Source organism: Candoia aspera, chromosome 2 (assembly GCF_035149785.1).
Source record: "Candoia aspera isolate rCanAsp1 chromosome 2, rCanAsp1.hap2, whole genome shotgun sequence".
NCBI lineage: Eukaryota > Metazoa > Chordata > Lepidosauria > Squamata > Boidae > Candoia > Candoia aspera.
In genome coordinates this window covers 4063712-4089801 of record NC_086154.1, presented here as the reverse complement: position 1 = coordinate 4089801, position 26090 = coordinate 4063712, and the positions used below count along the sequence as shown (strand labels likewise).

The following is a 26090-nucleotide window of genomic DNA, read 5'->3' as shown; positions in this document are numbered from 1 at the left end:
ACAACCCTGAAGACAGGGTTAGATTAGGCTGACAGATTAGGCTGACTCAGAGCGAGCCACTGGTCTGACCTCCCCAAGGGAGCTGCCAGGGCTGAGGGGGGCTCTTAATCCTTGGTCTCCCCAGTCCATTAACCCCAGTCCATTACACAACCTTGGTGAAGGTCAAAGGTCGAAAAGGAACCTGCTAGCACATTCAGCAGTTGGATTTCTTCTATTAAGGGTTGATTTGAATCATTTATGAATTCTATACCATGTTTTTTTCTTCCTGTATGGAGTGTGTGCCTCAATCTGTACTCCTCCCTGGAAGTTAATCAGCTGGGATAGGTTCTGCAAATGCCGTAATCATTCCTTTCCCCCTTTCCCCACTATCTTCAACTCTCAGCAGTTGAAGCTTATTTTGCACATTAAGTGACTTGCATCTTTTTCTGAGAAGACACTTCCATTCTGAGAGAAGATACAGCTTACCACACCTTCTTCTAGCTACAGAAAAGGCAAGAAAAGCTGAGGGTTAGAAATTTTTGCACTCCCTCCCAAGTGAAAGAGGAGATTTCTCTTCAAAGGAGAGGCAGATCCTTTGGATCAAACAGGCGCTGCACAGGTTCAACAAGGGAAACTGTGGGGACTGCGGACAGACCCCCCCATGAGAAAGCCAGAGGGGCCACTCTGCCACATCCATCTGCATGTGTGTGTGCAAATGTGCACTTCCTGACAGAAGTATATAGAGGAACATCATCATGGTCATGTAGAAAAAAAAAATAGATGCAACATTTCTACAAGAACTTCTTGCCTTGTTCAACAATGGAGCTCACTTGAAAAGTTTTTGAGAAGTGTTTTCATGAGGTTTCTTAAGACCTGGAGCCTCCAAGAACACACTTCTATTTGGAAATTCATTCTCTACGTTATTCCATGGGCTTGTGCTTTGAAGAGGATCAAACCAAAATAATAAACAACCAATCACTACTATTTATTTATTAATATTTGCAGGTAGTGATATAGAGGGCAATCAAAGAATAACACAATTGAAAGTTTTGGGAAGTTTATCACAAAGATTATTTGAGACACACCAGTCTCCATGCAGTCAGGTAGAGATCAGTTAATCCTTGACGAGAACTTACCCTCTGATTCAGTTCAAGGAGAGAAAGGCAAGGAATTCAGAGGACATGGGGGAGTTTTCAAGACTGATCGTTTGACAGCCTGTTGGAGAAGTCAGAAAGAGGAAAATAGGGACTCTTGGCACAAGACAGCCCACCAGAGTTTTGGAGGCTTCCTGTCCATGTAATAAAGACCATAAATCTACAAGACGTAGCATTCACCCTGCTCTTTCCCCAGGTCTCCTCAGTGTGTCTCTTAAGCTTCTCAAACCTCAGTTCTGAGACAGCTGAGGACTCACACCAGTTGAGAGGGTGGATCTTCATACCCTGGTCCTTTGTTTGACTGACCAAAGAATTGCCCCAGGAAGAGTCCGTGGCTTGGAGAACAGCCTTGATGCAGATATCCTTTGCCATTAGTTTACTGGTTTACCAAATGTAGCAAACAGATAAATGGGAAGAGGTGAAGGAGATAGCCACACTATTTTTGTTCGGATAGGTCATCCTTGGGCCTTTGAACCTGATTTTTACTTCCTGCTGCCACTTGATTAGGTACATTGTAAAGGAATTGAGAGCTGCTAAGGGATGAAAGTATGGAATGATCCATTAAGGAGGAACTGGAAAGGTGATTAAATTAGTCCAGAAACAGAAGGAGATTTGGGAAAGAAACTCAAAATAATCCTTGCCAGATTTTGTTTAATGTAAATTGGGAGAGAGAAAAACTTGGACAGGCTTTCGAGATTGATGACAGCCCTTCCAGGTTGGACAGGTCAAGAAACAGACACTGCAGGGATTCCAGGAATATTACTTTATTGTTATTGTGTATAAAAACAGAATCTTGAAATCCTGTCCAAGTTTCTCTCTTTTCTATCTCGGTGTTTGTCCAGTTCATATATAATTAAAGTGTACAGTTTTACAGTTCGATTATTTATAGATTGTCTCTGAAGAACTTGGAAAATGGATCTGATACCTTCATTTGGTATATAGAGAAATCTTCAGTTCAACCCCAGCAGAAGCGAAGGGGCCTTATCAGTGGATACCCTGTCTAAAAATACGCATTTCCTCTTCCATTTCAGCTTCATCCCTTCCTTCAAAATTCTCAGTTTTACAATAATTCCATAGAAGGGTTGTATTTGGATGAGAAGGGAGACCTGGCATCAGACCTGGACCTTGTGAACTGGGTGATTTTCTCCAATCTGTCTGTTAGAAAAGTGAAGTTTGGGAGTCTAGAAGGACAAGGATCCCAGCATTTCACGTTCACGATCAGCCCAAGTTGGACTGCAGAGATGGAAGGGCTGAACAAGGTGGGAAACGTTTATTTCACTCTCACTGAAGCTTTTACTAAGAGGGTTGCATTATCTGGGCAGGAAGAAGGTTTTTTCTGTCATCAAAGTTCTTCAAGAGAATCCCCTGTTTAGACGTTGAGGTTTCTATGAGAAATGTACCCTTAAGTATTTAAGTAAACTATTTATTAATCTTGTGCAAATGTAGGTAGATTTGATCCAGGGGCTGTTGGAGGTTTTGGCAAATCCCTCATTCCTCATGTAAATTAAGGTGTCCCACAAGGCAATTCTGAGGAAGCTGTTTGTTTGCCACTCCCACTTCCTCTCTCTCTCTCTTCCTCTTGTCCACCCAGGGGGAGGCAGTGTGGATGCTGGTCTCTTCATCAGGGCCATGTGCTTGGGCCTTGAGGAAGGATTCTGCCCCTTTCTCTCACACACCTCTCAGCAGCTGCAGGGCTGAGAGTTTAGGGCAAACTCTGTACTTAGAAAGAAAAGAAGAACAAAGGAACTTCATCTTTTCCACCAAGATGGATGTAGCAGAACCAACGAAGAATAAAGTCAGTAAGCTTCTTTTTACTTCTTAACCTAATGTGTCTAAGTGTGTGATTCTTTATCCTTGGGAGGGCTGAGTGTGTAGGAGCAATACCCGGTGTTTCTCTGGCATGCTCATTGAAGCTATCTAAGATAATTCCTTTTTCTGTGCCAGCTTCTAAGCTGTGTTAAGCTCTGCTCCATTTCAGTGGTTCTAGCAGGCCACTGAATTGGCTTCATTGGCAACAGGATTAATGTTGCAAAAGCAAAATATCCATCTAATAATTCCTTGAGTAATTCATTATATAAATTTAGATTCTGAATCTAAATATTATAGTGTGGGAAAAATAAGAACAGAGGATAAGAAGGGAGCAACATGCAGCTGAATCTGTTTGATGAGCTGCATTGTTTTCACAGGCTTCAGACTGAGTAAAGCTCACTTTGAATTTCAGATCACTAAGCCCGTCCTTTTTTGCCTCCTTTCATGAAATAAGTTCTGAATGTCTTTCCTGTCTCTGCTCAGCCCCTGCCTCCTTCCCGGTGTGTGGAAAGCTGTCGTCCTGGATTCAGGAAGGTGGCTCAGGAAGGGAGGCCCATCTGCTGCTATGACTGTCACCCTTGTGCTGAAGGAACCATCTCCACCACGGAAGGTGGGTGACACCAGAGGAGAGGGAGAGACTCTTTACGTAGATATTTTCTGTGCAAGGGGGTTTTGAAAAGCATTCCTCAGCTGGAATTGCACTTGTTTAAATGGATTTCAACCACAGCTTTTCTTTACACGGGACACTTGTGGCTGAATTGGTTGGGGGGAGTTCCCTTCTTTGACACCATAGAACTGAGCCAGTGCCTCATTTTCCCTGGGAAGATGTCCTTGGATGAGGGGCTTTCAGCTTGGTCACAGAAAACCTCCTTCACTGCCCATTTCTGGAAGCCAAATTAAAGGAACCTCAACACAGCAGCCCAGCCTCTATGTGAACAGTGGAGGACAGCCCCCACCTCTTGGGGTCCTCCTTCTAACTACAGACTGATGTCCTTCACATTCACACCATCGTAAATTCATGATGCATTTCTTTAAAGTATATGTTTTGTGGGAGACCTTACTCTCCCTTTTTTCAGATGCAGAAAAATGCAACAAATGTCCAGAAGATCAATATCCAAACATCCGTCGAGATCACTGTATAGACAAGATTATGACCTTCCTATCCTATGATGAAAATCTGGGGATCATCCTGGCTTCCCTTGCCTTGTTCCTTTCACTAATCACAGCCTTTGTCCTGGGAATCTTCATTAAATTCCAAGACACTCCAATCATCAAAGCCAACAATCGGGACCTCTCTTATATCCTCCTTGTATCACTTCTGCTTTCCTTCTTGACCTCTTTCCTCTTCATTGGACAGCCAAGCAGAGCCACCTGCCTTCTCCGACAAACAGCCTTCAGCATCATTTTCTCACTTGCTGTCTCTTCTGTCTTGGCCAAAACAGTCATGGTGGTTTTAGCCTTCTTGGCCACAAAGCCAGGAAATAAAGTGCAGAGATGGCTGGGGAAAAGCTTGGCCAACTCCATTGTCCTCTCTTGCTCTGGTCTCCAAGTTGTCCTCTGCAGCATCTGGTTGGGGACCTCTCCCCCCTTCCCTGAGTCTGACATGAACTTGTTGTACAGAGAGATCATCCTGCAATGCAATGAAGGTTCTGTCCCCATGTTTTATGGTGCCCTTGGCTACATGGGCTTCCTGGCTGCTGTCTGCTTCTTAGTGGCCTTTCTGGCCAGGAACCTCCCTGGGGCCTTCAATGAAGCCAAGCTGATCACCTTCAGCATGCTGGTCTTCTGCAGTGTCTGGCTCTCCTTTGTGCCCACTTACCTGAGCACCAAAGGGAAGTACATGGTGGCTGTGCAGGTCTTCTCCATCTTGGCTTCCAGTGCTGGCCTGCTGGGTTTCATCTTTTCCCCTAAATGCTATATTATTTTCCTAAGACCAGATCTGAATACAAAAGAACATTTGATATCAAAATAAAATAGTAAAGTGAGTTTGGGGATTGTGACTCCCCCAAAACTGGTTATTAATTCCAACAATATTAATTTAAAAAAAAAAACACCCACAACCCCCCGCCCCCAAGTCTCTTTTTTTCCAAATCTATAATTTCTGTCCATGACAAGGGACTGATGTCAATATCCCTCCATACAGGTCATTTCACTACTGCCATGAAAAAAAAAATCAGATCTAGTGTGTGACACAAACACACACAAACACAGACATGAGACATTCCCCCAATACTTTTGATCATATCCATGGTAACCATGAACCCAAAGGCTTTAAAGAGGATATCTTTCCTAAAAGAGTATGAGGCACCTTTTAGGATTCTTGCAAAGCTCAAGGACTTCTCTCTGTGCCCTTTCCTTTTCCCCTTTGGCATCTTCCCAAAACCTCATGTTGAACGCTGTCAACTTCCATTTGGGTCCCTGCACAGAACAGGAGGGGAAATTGTATCCTATATTTTACATTGGAATTGTATTGTATAGTTATTGTTTTATGCTGTAAATCGCCTAAAGTCCCTCCGTTCGGAGGAGATGGGCGGTGAGAAATTTGATAAATAAAATGAATGATTTAAAGAATTAATGAAGTGATGATCTTATTGGACCACTTGGAAGAGAGTGGGAAGAGAGGAAGCAAGCTTTGGTTTCTGGTTTCAAGAGCAATTTCCTTCCCTAAAGGGTTTTTTTTTCTAGCAGAGATACTTTTCAAGACCTATGAAATCATTCTGTGGTGGTACTTCAGGTTCGATTAATGAAGCTTTGTTGGCTATTGTACTGTCCAGATGTTTAGGACTCAGAATCCTGAATCCCAACCGTCTTGGGCAGCAGGAATCTGCAAAGAAATGGTTAGGTACAGCCATATAACTGCACATGAAAGAGGAAGCATTTCCTTGCAGGAAGTTAACATGAGAGGCAAATCTAGGAGTCCGAAACTCTGAAACTTTAGAGATCTCCTTGATCAAGAAGGTAGAACTCCATAGAGAATCACAGTGCCCTTTTAGAAAGATCAGACATGGAAGGGGGTCACTGAGGTCATGAAGTCCCACCCCCTTTTCAGTTCTGGAACCCAAATTAAAGCATCCTGACAAGAGGGTAGCAGATCCATTCCTTGGACATGTTCAGTGAGAAGCCCACAACTTCCCTCGATCTTTGGTGGGAGGGACACCCCGTGATTTTGATGCAATCTCCCCAGGGTGCTTCAGGGAGTGGAGGATTGCAACCGTAACATCTATCCAGAAGCCCTTTTAAAGCAGCCCCAGCTTTACTTGGGAATGGATGGATGAATGAATGAATGAATGGATGGATGGATGGATGGATGGATAGATCGATGAATGAATGAATGAATGAATGAATGAATGAATGAATGAATGAGTGAATGGCAGTGTAAGGAAGATGTCCTTCATAGAGATGTGCAAGCTCTGACATCTGGGCAACAAGGGTAAATCTTTTTTTTAAAGTCAGATAACATTTGGAAGTGGCACAAAACAATCGGATTTGCAAGATTCTGTTGTAACCAATCTCAATAAAAGTAGTTCTAGCCTTCCTCTTGTCATGAGTGCCGTTGAGCTAAAGTCATCAGCGCAATGGCACACATGACAATGGCAAGGAAATAGGTGAAGGGGTACAAGATAAGTAGCCATCAACCCACAACGACTAACGGCCAACAAACAATAGCTAAACGGATCACGGAGCACACCCAAGCCATCAGCGGCAATACAACGGGGATCGCCCAGCTGAAAGCAATCAGCAGAGGAATGAGAAACCTGATGATGGGCGATCCCGGAAACCCTCACCCACCGGCAGGGCAACGTATTGGACAAAGGGGGGTGACGTGACCGTGAGCGAGGGGGCGCTGACCGGCGCGGGGTATTTAAACCCCGCACCGGCGCGCTCCTGTCACTCTCAGCTTTTTTCTACCAACGCTGTACCTGCCCTGCAAATAAACCAGAGCCTGATCCGCGAACCAGTGTCTGAGTGTTATTCAGAGGTAGGCAGCGCATGACATAAAGCTGAGAGTCATAAACTCAGCCTCGCCGAGCCCCACCGGACGACAACGAGCCGCGGGAGGAGTAGACGGCGAGAAGACCAGCAAGATGAGGCCGGAGCGGCGCGGGCAAGGAGGGCGAGCCACGCGGCAAGAGACAGAGGAGGACCGACCAAGGCCAGAGGCACCGCGGACTCCCGGAGCCATGGACGCCCGCCCCACCCGACCCGAGCCTCAGCTCCAACCCCAAGGGGAGATGGCGACGGAGGCAACCCAACCGCGGGAGGGAGCAGCACGACTTCTGAAACCAGCGGAGGACCCCGCGCCCCACATCGCACCCCAGCAACGGGCGTGGAGCGACAGCCCCACGGCGGTCAACACGGAGGAGGACAACGGAGACACCCATCAGACGGCGGAGGAAGCGGACCCGCGGCAGAGGGATGATGAACCCCGCCGGCAACCCACCCCCGAGGACGCGCCAACGGAACCGGCCCCAGCGGCGGCGCGGGCTGTGGACGAGGAGGCACGAGCTGAACTCGCGGCCATGCGGGCTCAACTGACGGAACTCTGGACCATGCTCCAGGCGCTTATGCCCCCCGCGCCACCCAACGACGTCCCCGCACAGGCCCACACCCCGAGCGAAGCACCGAACCCACACGGGCCAGCGGAGGGTCAGCAGACGGCACAGGCGGCCGACACCACACCCCGGGAAGCGAGAGGCGGGGCCGCACAAAACGCCCGGGCCCCAAAGGACTTCCCCATCTTCTTCGATGGGACCCCCACAAAACTCTCGTTTTTCGTGACCAACGCTAGGGAGTTCATGGGGAGGCACGGACACTCCTATGACTCCGAGGCCGACAAGATCGCCGCCGTGGCGATCAAACTCCAAGACAGGGCGGCGGACTGGTACGTCCAACTGTACGAGTCCAGCTCCCCCGCCCTCGCCACCTTCCCTGCTTTCATCAATGAGATGAAAAACTACTTCGAAGACCCCCTAGCCAAAGTAAGGGCGAAAAGCGCACTCCAAAGACTTAAACAGGGCACACGCACGGTCCCTGACTACGCCCTGGAGTTCAAAGCCCTCGCGGGGAAGGTCAGCGACTGGTCCAAGACCACCCTGCTGGAAATGTTCAAAAGGGGGCTCAACCGCGACGTTCTCCAATGGGCCCTCTACCGCGACGACCCAGAAACGTTACACGAGTGGATCCACCTCGCGGGGAAAGCCGAACATGCGCACCGCACCTTCCTCATGACAACCACGGAAGACACAAACTATGCCGGGAAAAAGGTACCCGCACCACACGGGGGGATGGCCGGCCCCATATACCCAAAAAAGAAGTTCAACCGGGAGCCCTGCGGGAGGTGTGGCAAATTAGGGCACAAGACGGTGGATTGCTTCGCCAACCGACCGCCGACCAGCGCGCCCAAACCCACTCCGAAAATTAGCCCCAAACCACCCAACCCGGGGCCGCCCCCTCACCGCCGAATGACCGTGGCCACAGCGACACCAGAAGAGGGCTGGGACGCTTACTGGGGGGAAGAGGACAATACAGACCCCGACCAGCCGGCGGGAAATGCTCCCCGCTTGCCCTGAGACGCGTGGCGAGGCAGGCGGTGGGACAGCAACGCGGACCACCTCAACGAAACGACGAAAGCCCTGTAATATTGGCAGCAATTCAACTCTCTGCCGGCAACGGAGCCACCACGGCCGCGGCACTAGTGGACTCGGGGTGCTCAAAAAACCTCATCCACCCCGACCTAGTCGCCAAACTCGACCTCCGCTGCTTCCCCCTCCCCACGCCGCTGGCATTCCACCAGCTGGACGGCTCTACAGCGGGAGGGAAACCAGCCACGCTACAAACCGAGCCGGTCACCCTGCAAATGGGCACTCACACCGAGCGCACATCGTTCGTAGTCACGCACATCGGACGGCCCATTGCAGTCCTGGGGATGCCATGGCTCGCGACAAACAACCCGCGGATCAACTGGGAGACCCGCACCTTCACATTCGGCGACGGCGAGTATCGAGCACCAGTTCCAGCGGGCAGAAGCAACCCCACAGTAGGACGAGCGGAGGCGACCACACAAGACAACGCCGCTACCACAGCAGACCTACCAGAACAATACGCTGACTTCTCCGAGGTCTTCGGAGAGGCAGAAGCTGACCAACTACCCCCCCACCGCAAGACGGATTGCCGGATCGACCTACTGCCCGACGTCCCCTTACCTAGACCAAAGATCTATTCGATGACCCCGAAGGAGATGGCAACCCTCCGGGAGTTCATCGATAAAAACCTAGACAGGGGATTCATAGAGCCAGCATGCTCACCGGTCGGAGCCCCCGTCTTATTCCGGGAGAAGAAAGATGGGACCCTACGGCTCTGCACCGACTACCGGGGCCTAAACGCGGCTTCCCTGTCCAACAAATACCCCTTACCCCTGGTGAAGGACATGCTCGCCCACCTGTCCACGGGCAAAGTCTTTTCCAAATTGGACCTTCGCGAGGCGTACTATCGCATCCGAATCAGGGAGGGGGACGAATGGAAGACGGCGTTTAACTGCCCCCTAGGCGCTTTCCAGTACAAGGTACTGCCCTTCGGACTCGCGGGGGCCCCTGGGGTGTTCATGCAGCTCATCAATGAGGTACTGCATGAACATCTGTTCAAAGGGGTCCTGGTCTACATCGACGACGTCCTTATTTACACAAAAACGCACGAGGAACATGTAACCCTAGTCAGGCAAGTCCTCGACAAGCTCAGAAGGGCGCAGCTCTATGCAAAGCCTACAAAGTGCGAGTTTCACAAAGAGCGCCTAGACTATCTGGGGTACCGAATCTCCGGGGACGGCATCGAAATGGACCCCGCAAAAGTCGAAGCGGTGCTAAACTGGGAGCGGCCCCGCAACAGACGGCAACTACAGAGCTTCCTCGGATTCGCGAATTTCTACAGGTCATTCGCCCGGGGGTTCGCTGAGATAGCCCTCCCCTTAACGGACCTCCTCAAAACCAAAGGGGTGGGGGACACCCGACGCGCCAAGAACCCAGGCACAGTGCTGAATTGGACTCCCGCGTGCCAGACCGCATTCAACAAGCTGAAAGCGCTGTTCACTACGGAGCCAATCCTCGCGCACCCGGACCCAGAACGGCCGTTCGTGGTCCAAGTCGACACCTCAGACTTCTCCCTGGGAGCCATCCTGCTACAGAAAGACCCCACGGGACTCCTGAAACCATGCGCCTACCTGTCAAGGAAGTTCTCCGAGACAGAGAGGCGATGGCACGTCTGGGAGAAAGAAGCCTTCGCGGTGAAATCGGCACTAGAGACATGGCGACACCTACTCGAGGGAGCCACCCAACCATTCGAGGTCTGGACTGACCACCGGAACCTCGAGGCCCTACGAACGCCTAGACGCCTTAGCCCAAAACAGGTCCGATGGGCCCAATTCTTCAGCCGCTTTGATTTCCAGCTGAAGTTCATGCCGGGCAAGAAGAACTTCCTGGCCGACGCCCTCTCCCGACTGCCCCAAGACGAAGAGCCCGCCCCAGACACCATTGGGACGGTCCTATCCACCTCGCAACTGGGGATGGCCGTGACCACCCGAAGCGGCGCACGGAGGCAGCTCGACTCTACGGCGCAGCCGACGGCGGGACAACCGGCGACTGAAAGAAGCCAACCGCAACTACCAGGGGGAATGCGCACGGACCTCGCCGCCGCCCTCAAAACCGACCCCTGGTTCCTGGCAAACCCCGACAAGGTAACGATGGCACAAGACCTGGCATGGGGGGAAGGCAGAATCTACGTCCCGGACTCGCAACGCCAGGCGATCTTGCATAGGTCACACGACGCCAAGCAAGCGGGACACTTTGGGTTCCTCAAGACCCTACACCTAACACGGCGTCAATTCTGGTGGCCCGCGCTCAGGCGAGACGTAAAAACCTACGTGGCGTCCTGCCCAATGTGCGCTAGGGCCAAACGGGCACCAGGCAAACCCGCGGGGCTATTGCAACGGGTGGCAGAACCCTCCCGCCCATGGGAGGAAATCTCTATGGATTTTATAGTGGACCTCCCACCCAGCCAGAAGAAAACGGCCATTTGGGTGGTGAAGGACTACTTCTCAAAGCAGGCCCACTTCATCCCCTGCACGTCGGTCCCATCCTCACAACAGCTAGCCAAACTCTTCCTCATCCATGTGTACAGGCTACACGGATGTCCCGCACGTGTGGTGACCGACAGGGGCACACAGTTCACCTCCAAATTCTGGCGGGCCTTCCTGAAGCTGACGGGGACCCAACAGGCCCTATCTACGGCTTGGCACCCTCAGACGGACGGAGCCACTGAGGTTCTTAATGCCACCTTAGAGCAATTCATATGATCATATACTAACTACCACCAAGACGACTGAGCTGAACTGCTCCCGTTCGCCGAAGTCGCATACAACAACGCCGTCCACACGAGCACGGGGAAAACTCCGTTCGAAGTAGTCTCGGGGCGCGACTTCGTCCCCATACCGGAGCTACCTCAACCCCCGGAACCCCAGGTGGACGCTAGCGACTGGGGACGGAAGATCGCGGAAGCATGGCCAGTAATCACGGCGGCGCTGAAGGATGCACAGGCAGCCTACAAAGAGCAGGCCGACAAGCACCGGCGCCAACAACCGACGTTCCAGGCGGGGGATATGGCCTATCTATCCACCAAGTTCCTAAAGTCAACCCAACCCTCGAAAAAACTGGGGCCTAAGTACATCGGGCCGTTCCGAGTCACGCAAATAGTGAACCCGGTAGCAATACGCTTGGACCTGCCACACAACCTCCGGAGACTCCACCCGGTGTTCCACACCAGCCTCCTGAAACCGGCAACCACCTCCCGATGGCACCAAGCACGCCACAGCCCGCACCGGTGATGATCGACGGGCAACACCACTTCGAGATAAGGGACATTCTCGACTCCCGCAAGCAACGAGGAACTCTACACTATCTGGTCAGGTGGAAACATTTTCCCCACCCGGAATGGGTGGCGGCGCACAACGTTAACGCGCCTGACCTGACCAGAGCATTTCACCGGGCATACCCCGACAAACCGCAACCAAGGTCAGCAAAACCAAACCCCCCCCCCCGCAGGCCCCCCCCCGCCTCCCGTGCCCCAAGGGAAAGGGCCCCCCCAAGCCCGCGACTTGGGTGGACCTCCCCCCCCCGGGACTCACTCCCCCCGCCCCGGGCCCACGGGGTGGTGACAAACGTTCGCCAGCACCCTCCCCCCGCCCCCCGGCCGCGGGGGAGTGGCAAGCAAGTCAACAGGGCAACCTGGGGGCAACGCCCAGGAGACACAACAAAGGCGACGCACTTTAAATAAGAAAAAGAAGGGCCCTACCTGGAGCTGAGAAGCACCCGACCAGCCACGCCTCTCTCCTCGCCGAACTGAGCCAAACAAACAGGGTGTGGCTGGAGCATGTGCACGCCAGGTCAGGACCCGAGCATGCGCACCATGGACACACCCTGGGAAGGCACGTGGTAGAGGGAGGAGCAAAGGGAGGGGCGACAACTACTCCGGCGGGAACTTTGAAAAAAAAAAAAAAAAACATGTGGCGTTTTGACAGCTCCACGGGGAAAACCCAGAAAACCGGGGGAGAACACTATTCGAAAAGGGGGCAGTATGTCATGAGTGCCGTTGAGCTAAAGTCATCAGCGCAATGGCACACATGACAATGGCAAGGAAATAGGTGAAGGGGTACAAGATAAGTAGCCATCAACCCACAACGACTAACGGCCAACAAACAATAGCTAAACGGATCACGGAGCACACCCAAGCCATCAGCGGCAATACAACGGGGATCGCCCAGCTGAAAGCAATCAGCAGAGGAATGAGAAACCTGATGATGGGCGATCCCAGAAACCCTCACCCACCGGCAGGGCAACGTATTGGACAAAGGGGGGTGACGTGACCGTGAGCGAGGGGGCGCTGACCGGCGCGGGGTATTTAAACCCCGCACCGGCGCGCTCCTGTCACTCTCAGCTTTTTTCTACCAATGCTGTACCTGCCCTGCAAATAAACCAGAGCCTAATCCGCGAACCAGTGTCTGAGTGTTATTCAGAGGTAGGCAGCGCATGACACCTCTGGAGTTGATTTCTTGGTCTGGTCTACCTGGTGGGGCTAACCCAGCGATTCTCATTTGTGTTTGGCACTTGGCCTTCTCAGTCACACTACTTAAAACCCTCTGGCGTTTGCTCCATGAGTTCTATCAGTGAATGTCCCTATTCTTAAGCTATGCTGCTTTCCTCCATACACATCCATTTCACACCATTTCTGTCATGAGTACGGATGACGAGCAGGAGGGGGCCCCTATCCAAGGGGGACAACACATGCATAGTTTAGAGGCTTTGAACTGTCCTTCAAAGAAAATCAAAGCAGACCCACCTTGAGTTTCGGGTTGATCTGTGTGGCTTTCCCATGCTCTTCCAGTTTGGTAGGATTTTTGTCTACTAGAGCAGATCAGAAACACTCGAGACAAATTCCTTGTCTCAGTCTGGTTTTTTGCTTCAGTTAGGACAATTTCCAAGTTCAGGGTAATCAAACTATGCATTTGGTTAAAGAACAAACTTTATTAATTTTATTATTCCAAGTTTACTACCGCCCATCTACCCCAAAAGAGGGACTCTGGGCAGTTTAAAATAAAATTAAGACAATAATAATAGACAATTAAGTTCTTGTAAAACAAAATTACAAATATAAATTACAATATAAATAAGTATAAAATCCAACAGGTTAAAAATTCTAATCAGGTGGGAGGGGGTCTAAGGCAAGAGCCAACCCCATGAACGGCTGCCCCCCTTCCTGCCCCATGTGAGACGGTAGAACCAGGTTGTCAGGGCCCTCCTGAAGGATGGAAGTGACGGCGCCTGCCTCACCTCTGGGGCAGGATCTTCCAAAGGGTGGGGGCAACTGCAGAGAAGCCTGCTTCCTGGACCCCACCAGATGGAATTCTCTTATTGACGGGGTCTGTAACATGCCCTCTCTGCCTGACCGGGTGGGGCTGGTCGATGTTGTGGGGTTGAGACGGTCCCTCAGGTAGCCTGGCCCTATGCCATGTAGGGCTTTAAAGGTGATGACCAACACCTTGAATTGGACCCGGAAGTAAACTGGTATCCAATGCAGCTCACGTAGCAAAGTTGTTATGTGCACCCTGCTAGGGGCACCAAAAATAACCTGCACGGTCTCATTCTGGACAAGCTGAAGCTTCTGGATACTCTTCAAGGGTAGCCCCATGTAGAGAACATCGCAGTAATCAATATGGGAGATGATGAGGGCATGAGTGACTGTTCGGAGGTCCTCTCGCTCCAGGAACGGGCGTAACTGGCGCACAACCCGATGGTGAGCAAAGGCCCTCCTGGCCACGACTGCCACCTCCTCTACATGCAGGAGTCGTGAATCCAAAAGAACCCCCAGATTATGCCCTGGGTCTGTCTGGGACAGTGCCATTCCATCCAGAACTAAAGATGACCACAAAACAACAATAGTGGCACCATCCCAGGGGCAAAGGGAAGAGAAACTAGATTTTTGGGGTAGTGAAACCTCTGCAAGAAAGCAACCAAGCTCAGAGGACCCCAGGGACTCCACAGTTCAACCCTGAGCTACAGAGATTGGTATCATTTTTGTATATTTACTGAATTTATTAAATATTGAGGTATTCTTATCATATAATTTAATTGGAGATGAACATAATGATGTTGATAGATGGGATGCTTTAAGTCTCACCCACCCGGATAATTCCCAGGATAATTTACATGTTGCATGCAATTCCTAAATACTTCCCCAGTAAATATTTGCCCCACTCCATGCAGTGTTCCTTAAGCATCTTTGAGTTTCTTCAACTATAAAGGTATCTTTGAAAAGGATGCCTTTGTCCATTAAAGGAAGCTTCTGAAAACTTGAATGATACCATTATGAGTATCTTTTCACTTATATCAAATTTTGGACACCTTCATTTAGTAAAATATCTAATGGAGTTTGGATGCACCGACTGTTCGTTGTTCTTGCGCTAGGCCTGGCACTTTCATATACTACTAGATCACATGACTTCATTAGGACAGGCAGTGAAGTGGCCAGAATAAAACCCTTCATCTGGCTCTGGGTGTGTTTCTGCATCAGCTTCTATCCTGGCCCACCTTCAAAACTCCCAATCTGGCAACAGGGCAACCCGGCAGTTGGAGAAGCCCAATGTTTCTTTAGCTACATTTATTGGGAAGAAAGGGATGGAATGGCACAAAAATGAACAAGGCAGGTGGCAGGGGCATGGATCAGGGCGATAGTAGATCCTTCCTGGAGTGAAGGGGTGATGCTGCTGGCCTTGAAGAAGGTCGTGGTCCACTCCTTCCTCAAGAAACCATTGCTTGACATGGCCGCTTTTGAGAATTTCCTCCAGCCTCCAACCTTCCCTTTCTGAAAATATACTGGACCTGCAATTACAGGAGGAAACAGATTTTTTTTTTCAATCTGTTAAGGTAATGCTTAAGGTATGCTGCTACCTGTGATGGTCAAGGCACTCTAAGTACTTAGTCTGCTGTGTTGACTCTGGCTTGTGATTGGCCAGTTCCTGTGCTTTTCCAGGAATCCTCTCATCTCCCTCCTGAAAATAACTTTAGGTCTACCTTCTGGAGACCCAAGGCCTCCTCCCAGTCTCTCTTATTCCAGTCCTTTTTTTTTTTGCTTCCCTGTTGGGTCTGATAAACACTTGCTTCTGACATTGATTCCTATATTAGAAGTTGTGTTTCACCTGAAGTCCTAAATCTGGATACATGCAAGTCACTCCTGCTAAGCTAAAGGAATCATTTTGTTTGCTGCTTGGATTCTCATTGGATACATGGAAGGCCACATAGATTTTCTTAATGAATAAACAATTAAAATAACACCAATACCTTCCTGTCTACATTAAGGCAAAGCTTTTCCAATTTTCTTTATAACAGGTTGTCCTCTGGTGAGGAAGTGAGTTTTTTCACTAGGAATGGGAATCCTGAAACTTTTGCTAAGCTTCTGGCTCAATCTCTACTGCAGGACCAGAAGAAGTGGATCAGACCTACAAAGAAGCAGGTTCAGGCCAGACATCAGGAGGAACAAGCTGTCAGAACATACAGCAACTCTGCCCTGGGGAGTGTGATCTCCTTCAAAGTTAACAATGGAGAATCGCAAGAGATGGGAGCCCTAAAACCCACAGCTCCTAGGTGTTGCCTGGGTACAGCTATAGCGTGTTCTTTCCCATCCAGACCCTTCCAGCCTTCAGGCACTGGGAAAGCACCTCAACAGCATCACATGGACAGCCCAGGGCAGAGATGGACAACCGAGGACCATCAGCATAGTGATAACACTTGACCCTGTGCCAGTGGATAACCTCACCCAGTTGTTTCATGCAGCTGGAGAATATTGAGCCCTGTGGCACCCCCCCCCCCTCAAAGCAGAGGCCTAGGACTGGACCTTTCCCCCCATTAACTGTTGCTGGAAAGAGTTTGGCCCGAAACATCAGAAAAAACACACACACGGCATTTCTATAAAAATAAATGTATTTACAGAAAGCATAAAAACATAAACAGTTTCATATCCAGATATCCTGGATAGGCACAAAAGCTTCCTACAAGCTCATACACGCACACATGCTCTGGGTAGGACTGGAAGGAAGGCAGTGTAAAAGGAAACTAAACAATCCAGGCAAGTTCCTTTCACAGGCAAATCAGCAGTTTTATCTTATATGGTCATCTTTTCACACCCAACCTGAGGATACTTAAGTTTGACTTGTTCACCCTGCCAGAGTGATTTGTTACCATACTAACTTAGTGGCTTGGTCCTTGCAAAACAAGCAAATGCCAACATCAACACCAACTGGAACAGCCTTTGAGGAACGAGGGGGACCATTTAGGAACAGTGGCTCCCACTCCTAATCCCCTCAGCTGGCCCAGAAAGATACCCTGACACCACTGAAAGAAGTTTAGGATGAACACACTGCAAAGTCTCTAAATTCTCCTGGTTTAGGGTGTCATGTGAACACTGCCAAAGGAAGGAGACAAAAAAACCTGTCCAGATTTAGATCACACTCTTGATAATGGCTGGGAATTGATTGATTGATTGATTGATTGATTGATTGATTGACATGATCCTTTATAGACCACCCACTTCCATGGACTCATGGAGGTTTCTCATGAAAAGTAGCAACCAAACTGATACAATCGAGACCCCACCACATATAATCTAATTAAGTTAAGGAAGCCATTGAGTCATCAGCATCTGTAAGCCCTGCGGGACAGCTGGGTTTTCAATGCCTTCTTGAAATCTGGGAGTCGGGAGTGTTCCTTATCTCAGGAATGAAGGTGTTCCAAAGTATGGGAGCAGCCACTGAGACGGTGCAATGAAAGAGGTACTTTGTGACCTCCGAGGGAGTGGGGACCCTCTGCATACCGTCCCTCACAGCCTGCACTGGAGGGACGGTAAATCTGCCAGGAAAAGACAGTCCTGAAGTTCCTGGGCTCCAGGCTCTATATCATATTAAGGGGTGGTTTTTTAAACCATGTTTGTTGACTAAGCCACAGTGGACCAGGCTGAGATATCCCATTGAGCCATGGCTGAGTTCAAATAATGCTTTCAACCAAAATCAAGAAAACCACAATACAAACCATGGTGGTTAGTAAACTTTGATTTCTAACTTATTGTGTTCTGCAAACCCAGTTAATTGTTTTTATTCAATAAATCATGATAAAATATTCCTGTTTTAATATGATGTGTGAAGCAAGTCACAGAAGTGGGGCTGGCTCCTATGCTTGGGCATCTGCTACAGAGTCTCTCAGTGGGTCATTTGAAGTGACATCAAGTTTGAGATGAATACACTGGCCCTGTCCCAGATCTTCCAGGATCACAAACATTTCCTCTGGGTCAAACTGACCCACCCATGTAGCATTCTTGGCCAGAGGGAAAAATCTAGGAGATTCTTCTCTGCATTTCAGCCTAGTCTAAAGTTCTGACATTTTCTGATTGTCTGCCATTCTGTCAAAAGAGCCTGACTCTGCTTAGTTTCAGGGCTCAAAACAAGGCAGTCATCCCCATAGGAAGAAATGTTGTGCAAAACTAAGGAGAGAGATCTGGTGGATTCCAAAGGGAGATAATTTCTCCCTCAGATCTGTAACCTGACCGTTCAACCTACAGATGAAGCTTTGCTGTGGCTCTCAATCCCAAGGGGATCCCAGGAAACAGCAGGCAGGCTGCGTCCCTCCTAATTCCCCTGACTGCCAGCTGCCCTGAAGCTCAGTCTGCCTTCCCAGGGGCACAGAAAGGACCTCCCATTTCATGCAGCTGTTGAATTCAGTGCTTATGTTTTTTTCAGAGACTTCATCCAAAGGAAGAGTCAAGCGTCAGCAGCAGCAGGAATCAGGTGCTGTGACTGGGATAATGGCAGGGCAAAAGAGCAGCTCCTGATCATCAGGTGGTTTCAAGTGCAGCTGCATCCCTGGGGGGCAATCAAGGATAATAACCCGTTTGAGTCCATGCCTGGTAGCTGCTCCTTCTTCTGCTGACAAGCAATTCTTGCAGAAAGACCAAGAAATGGGCCAGGATAAAGTAACACATAAGGGACTTTCCTTGCCTCTTCTATTCTAGGGCCCTCCCAGAATTCCTCAGCCAATATGGTTTGTCTCTGATGCATCACAGAACATGTGACAATCCTTTCTTGTATATCACAAGCACAGAAAACTCCCTGGGTTAGTTCTGTGGGGTCAGCAAACACAGACCCTCAGTGCCCATTTTGTATGCTCTGAAGGTTCAGCAGGGACTCCCCAAAATCTCAGCTGAGAAGGATCCTTCTGGGCCTTAGCCTAACTCCCGCATTTCCTTCCATTTGCAGGCTTGGAGGCTGCTTTTTCCAGCCAGGCCTTAAGAGACTCCAGCCAACTTTTCTGCTGGGAAATCTGCAAAAACCCTGAAATTTCCTGTTTCCCTTAAAAGATGCAGATTGGATGCATTGCTTCCTTAAGCTAGAGTTCCTCTACAGAATAAGCCAGTTGTGGATTCCCACCATATATTAAGCCAGGATTTGTACACAGAGAATTAATACACATGCTTTCAGGAATCCACTCATTAGCTTGATTCCTGAAGTGGGAGAGCTCATGGGAATTCCTGGAAAAAGTTGGGTGGCTTTAATGAACGGCAGAGAGGTGCTGTGCTCACCTGTAGTCCAAAGCATTTCTTCCTAACTATTCTCTAAGCCTGCAGGTTCTTCCTTTTATAGCCCATCTTGGCCTCCAATATTGAATGAAATTGAGACAACTGCATTACCTGGTCCTGTTTCTGGACATCCCCAAGTGCATCTGCTAGACCAATGTGAACGATATACAGGGATATCTTAGATATGTAGATACTGAGTGCCCTCTGGGTAGAAAGGAGTATACAAATCAAACTCATAAGCATATGTTGAATGCCTCCTTTCTTAAGAAAAAGTCATTGAAAGCAGTTGTCCCAGATACAAGAAGCAAAAACTTAAGATGGACTCCCATCTCGTTCTCTTCTATCCGTAGCTTAGTTGGTTGTAGAGTGGAAGAATAAATACAAGGATTAAAGTCTGCTGCAAAGTGGTCAGCAAAGAGCCTTGAGAAGTCAGGAAATTAACTTGTGAGCTAAGGATCTGGTTCCTACGTCTGTAACTAGAAAAAATCAGAAGCAAGGGAGATAGGATCCTCAGAGAAATGTTAATACAGAGAAAGGTTAAGGAAAGTGATGGTGGCTGCTGTTCCACAGTTAGTCACAGAACTGGGGACCTGTAGAAGACAGGGGGTCTGACTGCAAGAGCAGAGAGACAGAAAAAGAAACTTAGAAGAGTTAATAAACATTTGAAAAGCTGTGAGTCCAAGATGGCCAGAGACACAGAACACAGCCATGGCTGGGGTGGGGTGGGGTGGGGGAGGAGGGATTCACCCTGGAGCAATGGCTAGGAGAATTAGGAAGTTGAAGGAGAACTAGAACAGGGCAGCTGAAGAGATGAAAGGAACAAGAAGCTAAGATAGATAATCTACTCCTGAGAAATGGAGAGGTAGAAACCACCAGGTTTTTCTCCCTACTTCCCTGTGGCCAACTGGGATTCCACCCCCATCACTCATAATGGTAGAGGGGCAGCTTGAGGTGCGCCAATGGTCCAGGAGGATCAGTCAGCTCTCTTGGCCTTTTAGGAGGGAAAGAGGCTGGCAGCTTCACCAGCTGAAAACCAGCCAGTGAATTGCGGGGAGGACTCAGGGTTGAAAATGGAGTGGTGGAGAATCAGACTGAGTAGGCCAGGCAGAAGAAATCCAAGAGGGATCAGGCAGCCAGAACAATTGCTGCATGAGATTCTTGCATTGTGCATTGTGTTGGGGAGGATTTTTTGATTAAGTGCAATCTGTGGTTTGGAAATGCTCCTTTCCAGCTGGCTTTCTCACAGCTAGCTCTGAGCAGCCCTGCCAGGACACCAGGAGAGTCATCGAATTCAGTAGCTCAAGCTCTTCTTGCACGTGTGTGATACTATCTCTATGTCTGCAAGGATTTCAGATGGATGGTGGACCTCCATTGGGCTAATTAAGGGACACAAGGAAAGCTTTGACCTGGAAGTTGTGCGTCTTCCATATAAAGCAGAAACAGTCCATGTTTTCTCAGAGCAAGAAGGGGGAGCCTGTGGCCTTCCAGGGGCTGCTGAGCCACAACTCTCATCGTTCCCAGTCAGCCTGGCCAGTGGCAAGAGAACCTGGAAGTTGAAATTCAGCAGCCTCTGAGGGGTCTGGAGGCCTCAAGGTACAGCCTTCACCAAACATACAAGACAAAAGAAAGGCCCCTTGACTAAACTTAATCTATCATTTCTACAGAAGCCCACCCAAGATTTCTGGAAGCCCATAAGGACAAAGGGGCGGATTCCTAATCACACTGATGCCGAAGTGACAAGACATGCAATGATGCCAACTCCATTCTTTTGTTCTTACCAACACATTAAAATATGGATGAAGAGGAGTTTGTATCACACCACTAGGATGTGTCTTTCATCCCTTGCTCCTTCCTTCTACCCCTGCAGATATATGGGGGAGAGGCAAGGGGGCAAAGTGACACAATGTTTCTCATGACATCACCATGCAAACACTGGGTCTTACCTCAAGGTGCAAGTACAAAAGACTGGGGGCTGTATGGTGACACCATGACACCCGTTTCATTTCTCCATCACTGTCCTTTGCAGTGCACACTTCCAGAAAGAAGGTATTGAACACCCAGAGTGGAATGTTGCAGCTCAGACCTCCATGCTGGCAGAGGGGTGCAGACGGACTTCTCCTCCTGTTGGATCAGCCACAGAACCGCAGTTCGTCTCTGAGATTGATCCCCTCGAAGTCTAATGTTGGGCGTCTCTGTCTGAGGTTATATAGCAAGGGAGACGTTTGCTGGAGGGAAGGAAGGGCATGCCAGATGTACGCATGTATGTACTTGTGACTTATATACATTCCACTCCATATAGACTTTCTTGTTTTAAATTCTGGAAGATATGCATTTTGGATAGAATTTTATAAAATGGGCGAAATCAATTTATACTTCAAAGACAGCACAAATAATAGTTAATGGAGACTTAACCAAACCACATGAGATACCAAAAAACAAAAACAGGAGAATGTTGCTCCCAATCCCCTCTTCTGTTTATTTTAGTTCTTGAAATATTGAATAGAGACATAAGACAAAAAGAAAGGATTGTAGGTGTAAATATTAAAAAAGAGTCATATAAGTTAAGAACTGTTCTTTTCTTTTTTTAACCAAATGAATATGGCTGCCCAACTCACAAAAAGTGACTCTGTGAATGATTAGCAGGTTTGAGATTAAAAAACAGAAGATAAAGATGTTAACAAAAGGCATGAAGATACAAGATCAAACAGAACTGATGCGTAAAATAGGTTTTAAGATTGAAAAGAAGGTAAAATACTTTGTTATTTAACAAATATGGATTGTATGTTATTTTGAAATAACTATGTTAAGACATGGAATGAATTTAAAAAGATATGTCAAGAAGGGACAAATTACAGTTGTCACTGCTGGGGAGAATTTCTGTGATTAAGGTTAATGTTTTACCTAGAATGCTATTTCTGTTTCAGACAATACTTGTTTTGACAACTGACGTACCATTTAAACAATGGCAGAAGGATATATCTGAATTTGTATGGCAGGGGGAAAAAACTGAGTTAAATATAAGGTATTACGAGATGCAAAGGAAAGCGGAGGATTTTGTCTGCCAGATTTCAAATTACAGTATATTTGCTGCCTTTTGTTTAGCTTGGATGAAAGAGTGGGTGTTGCTTAGAAATAGAAGGACTAAGATCTGAATTCATGGATATTTATGGTACCATAAAGGTAAGATGAATGTAGACCTCAAAAATCAATATATCAGACGGGCTGTCTTTAGAGTATGGAATAAACATAAACTTGGGTTTGGCCTGAAAAGACCTTCCTGGCTTCCAGTGCCAGAAGCATTTTAGAGATGAAAAATGGGAAGGAAACCTAAATGGTTGACCTACCGTGATGTGCCAGAATGTTCTCAAGGGGATTGTAAATTGAAGTCAAGGGAAGGTTTGACCACAGAAGGATATTGATGCCCATGGTTGTCCTCGGTACAACTCTCAGAAAGGTTTAAAGTGGATAAAAGGTTTTATGGTCTTGAACAAGGCAAGACTGAGTTTGAAACAGAATTGTGTACAAATGATGAACACGTCACTGCTGAAATGTACAAGCTTTTGTTGAAATATGAGACAGAAGAAGAACAAATGAAAGAATGAATGATGAAATGGGCTAAAACTTTTGGCTACAGTATACAAACTGATAAATGGGACAAAACATGGTTGCAAGGATTGAAAATTCCATTAGGTTCCAGCCTTAAAGACATTTTTTTTATATAAACTGATGTATTGTTGGTATATGTCGCCAGGGAAATTGTCGAGAATTAAAGTTACTTTGAGTGTCTTTTCTGGAAACATCAACAACATGAAGGGATATTTTATCATGTATGGTGGATGTGTAAAAAAGCAAAAAAAAGGGAAAAAGGGAAAAAAGGTAAATATACTAATTCAGAAGATTTTAAAAATTAATGTACAATTGAAGCCAGATACTTTTCTTTTGGAGTCAATGGACAGACAGCTACAAAAAAAGCCACAGAGCTTTGTTTTGCTTCATGACAACTGCAGTGAGATTATTCTGCTCAGATGTGGAAACTTCTGAATACTGTTGGATTGGTTGGTGATGAGGGTTGCAGAGATGGATAAATGGACTTTCTTGATTATGGAAAGGAAATATCTTCATTTATGGATGACAGGAAACCCCTTACACACTTTCTGCATGAAACAGGGGAAAAAAACAAACACATTGATGACTTGTGGTTTTGATGATTAAAAAAACGAATAATAGAAAAAAGTGACCTTTTTTTTTTGTAGTCGCATAGAGTAAGAGGTAACCTGGTAAACATACTTATATTCGCTGCAAAGGAAATTGGAAGCTTCTTTCTATTTATTTTTATCATTTTTCTGTACTTTTTCTTTTTTTCCTATCCTCCCTCTTTCTTTGTTTTTCTTATTCTGTATTAGTTTGTGTTTCTTTTTATGTTCTCTTTAAAACTTTTAACAAAATTGACATGAAAAAAAAAGAAAAGGAAAGGAAATCAGTCAAGCAAGATAAGAGCATACCCCCAATGCCTCCAGAACAACTTGGTCTTGCGTGCTTTCTGGAAATCCATCACGTGGAGTGACATTAGCAGTTCTCCAGCTGGGCCCCAGCATGTGGGTTGACCCTGAGCGGAGGCTTTCGCAAAACTACTTCTCCATATAATTAGTAGAAAGATGGGGATTTCCTTCTTGCCTTCATGTCAGATGTCATGGGATTCTTTTTCCCCCTGGAAATTCTCTGGAGGAGATCAACGCTCAGCAGCAACTTGTAGGAATATCTGGCGTCAGGAAAGTTGGGGGCATAAATTGCCTTATGCCCCTGGGAAGCTGGCCTGAGCTTCAGCCAGCCAGGAGCTGTGCTGTTGTGTTGGCCCATATCTCCGTCATTTGGGAAGTCTTCTCTGGGCTTAATATTGTGTTAGAAAAGCCACCGAAGCCCACTCTTGCTGCAGTCCGCTTTCACCTTCTCCAAATTCTCCTGCTCTTCTGATTCTAAGATCAGATGCAAGGCAGGATTCATTCAGTGAAAGCAGAAATGGACCTGCTGCTTCATCTTCTGATACAGCTTTTGTTGCCCCAGGCAGCCTGTGGGATCCTCAGCACCAAGTGCTTCGTGACTTTGGATAGGGAGGCAATAGACCCATTCCATCATTACAGGCCAGGAGACCATCTCATCAGTGGAATTTTCCCTGCAACGAACACCTATAAATTTGAGCTGTACAATTTCAGTTTGAGTCCTTCAACAAAGGCTTACGAGTAAGTCACAGAACGTTGAATGATGCTATGTTACATTATGTTCCCTTTGAGGAAACGGGGGGGGGGGGGCAAGTTACATTTTATACATCCATATAAAAATAGCATTTTTGATACCATTTCGGTTTGTATGTATACTGAAGTGGAACACATTCAGCAGATAAAACGAAAGCAAGCTTTAATGCTCAGCACCCTTATATCCAGGTGATCTCTACATGGACAACTTGCTGTGATCTTTCAAGGTGATCAGGTTGGGAGGTCATGGTCATGGTTTCAGCCTGTCCATCAAAGAAAAGGACAGGAGGCTTTAACTGCTCAGTCCCAGTGAGAGAAAATGCTGGCTTCTTTTCTGAAGCTTTCCTAGATGACAATTCAGTATCTTGCAGATGGACAGTGTTCACAAGTCCAAAGACATGAGCAGACAGCTCTGGTGCCTCCAGACGTTCTGCCCAGGTGCTCAGTCATGGCTTTCCTCAATGGTCCAGGGGTTTCCCCACCCCCCCCCACTGGCAAATCAGCAGCCAGTTGTGGCTTCCCAGATGTGAACATGGGCATCTTCAGATGCTCCTTCTTGACCCTCCTCTGCTTCCACTGATCCCAAAGTGTTTTGAGCAGGGTCCTCTGTCTTCTCCCTCAAGCAATCAGGGATCAAGACCATTCACTCAAGAGAAAACTGGAGGAACTGGAGCTTCTGTTCAATTCTTAAATGGCTGCTTTTCGGCCCTATCTCATTCACACAAGCACACACACACGCACTCGTTCACACACACACATACATATACACTCTATACACTCTATACACATTACATGTGCGTTATGGTCCTTTGAGTGAATCTTGACTCCTGGTTACTACATGGTCGGGGCCATGCAGGGTTCCTGGCTACCTTTCCAGAAGGGGCTTGCCAGCACCTTTTTCTGGGTTGTTTTTTGCCTTCTCATTCTGGGCTTGAGAGAGAGCAAGTGACAATAATGCAGAAGTTGCCTGGAGAGTTTCTGTTTTGTCTTTCAGTCAGTACAAGCAGAGATGCCAAGATGAGGAATTTGGGGACAAAGTCTTGTGCAGTCACTGTAGCACACGTGAAATGCATTATTTTCACTGAACGGAACATCATGGCCTAATCCACGTGCATTTTCAAGGAAGGAGCTGTGATGTATTCGTAAATCCTGTCCTTCCTTTTTCCCATTCAGGAGATCAGCAAAGATCCCCACTTCTTACCCAACGTCACCCTGGGCTACAGCCTCCATGACAACTTTCGAGACAGAAGAATGACTTTGGATGCTCTGCTGGACCTGCTTTCCACTGGAGAGGCCAATGTTCCCAACTACAGCTGTGGAAGGAAGGAAAACCTGCTGGTTCTCCTGGAAGAGGCCGACTCTGACCTATCCATCCTCACGGCTGCCATGTCAGGCATCTACACAACCCCACAGGCATATCGCCAGTGAATGGCTCCATGTTTACTCCAGAGCGCTTCAAGGATGTTTCCTCCTTAGAAATGTTAAGCCTGGGTTGAGATGAACAAACCTCGTTTACTGTATCTCAGTCTCCCAGAGAGACAAGAACAAACCCAGATACAACTAGAGCTAACAGTTACGAGAGAGTGAAAATCATAGTTCAGAATGTATATCTGCTCAGGTCTCACACTATTCAGGCTCTCTGGAAGCATCGACTTTCCAGAAAAGGAGATCCGGATTTCCTCTTACCTTCAGGCATCCATTGATGACAGTTGCTTGTTTACATTCTCTGCAGTTC

At 47.8% G+C, this 26090-nt stretch overlaps 1 protein-coding gene across 1 annotated transcript in view; it reads left to right on the top strand.

The window, feature by feature from the left end:
* The window catches only part of LOC134488840 (vomeronasal type-2 receptor 26-like), a 110841-nt gene extending 85058 nt beyond the window's left edge, over nucleotides 1-25783 (top strand). The window contains exons 3-5 of the mRNA XM_063291174.1: nucleotides 3426-3552; nucleotides 4019-4899; nucleotides 25529-25783. Coding sequence (XP_063147244.1) covers nucleotides 3426-3552; nucleotides 4019-4899; nucleotides 25529-25783 — 1263 coding nt within the window. The remainder of the gene's footprint in view (nucleotides 1-3425; nucleotides 3553-4018; nucleotides 4900-25528) is intronic.
* Nucleotides 25784-26090: the final 307 nt, after the last annotated feature.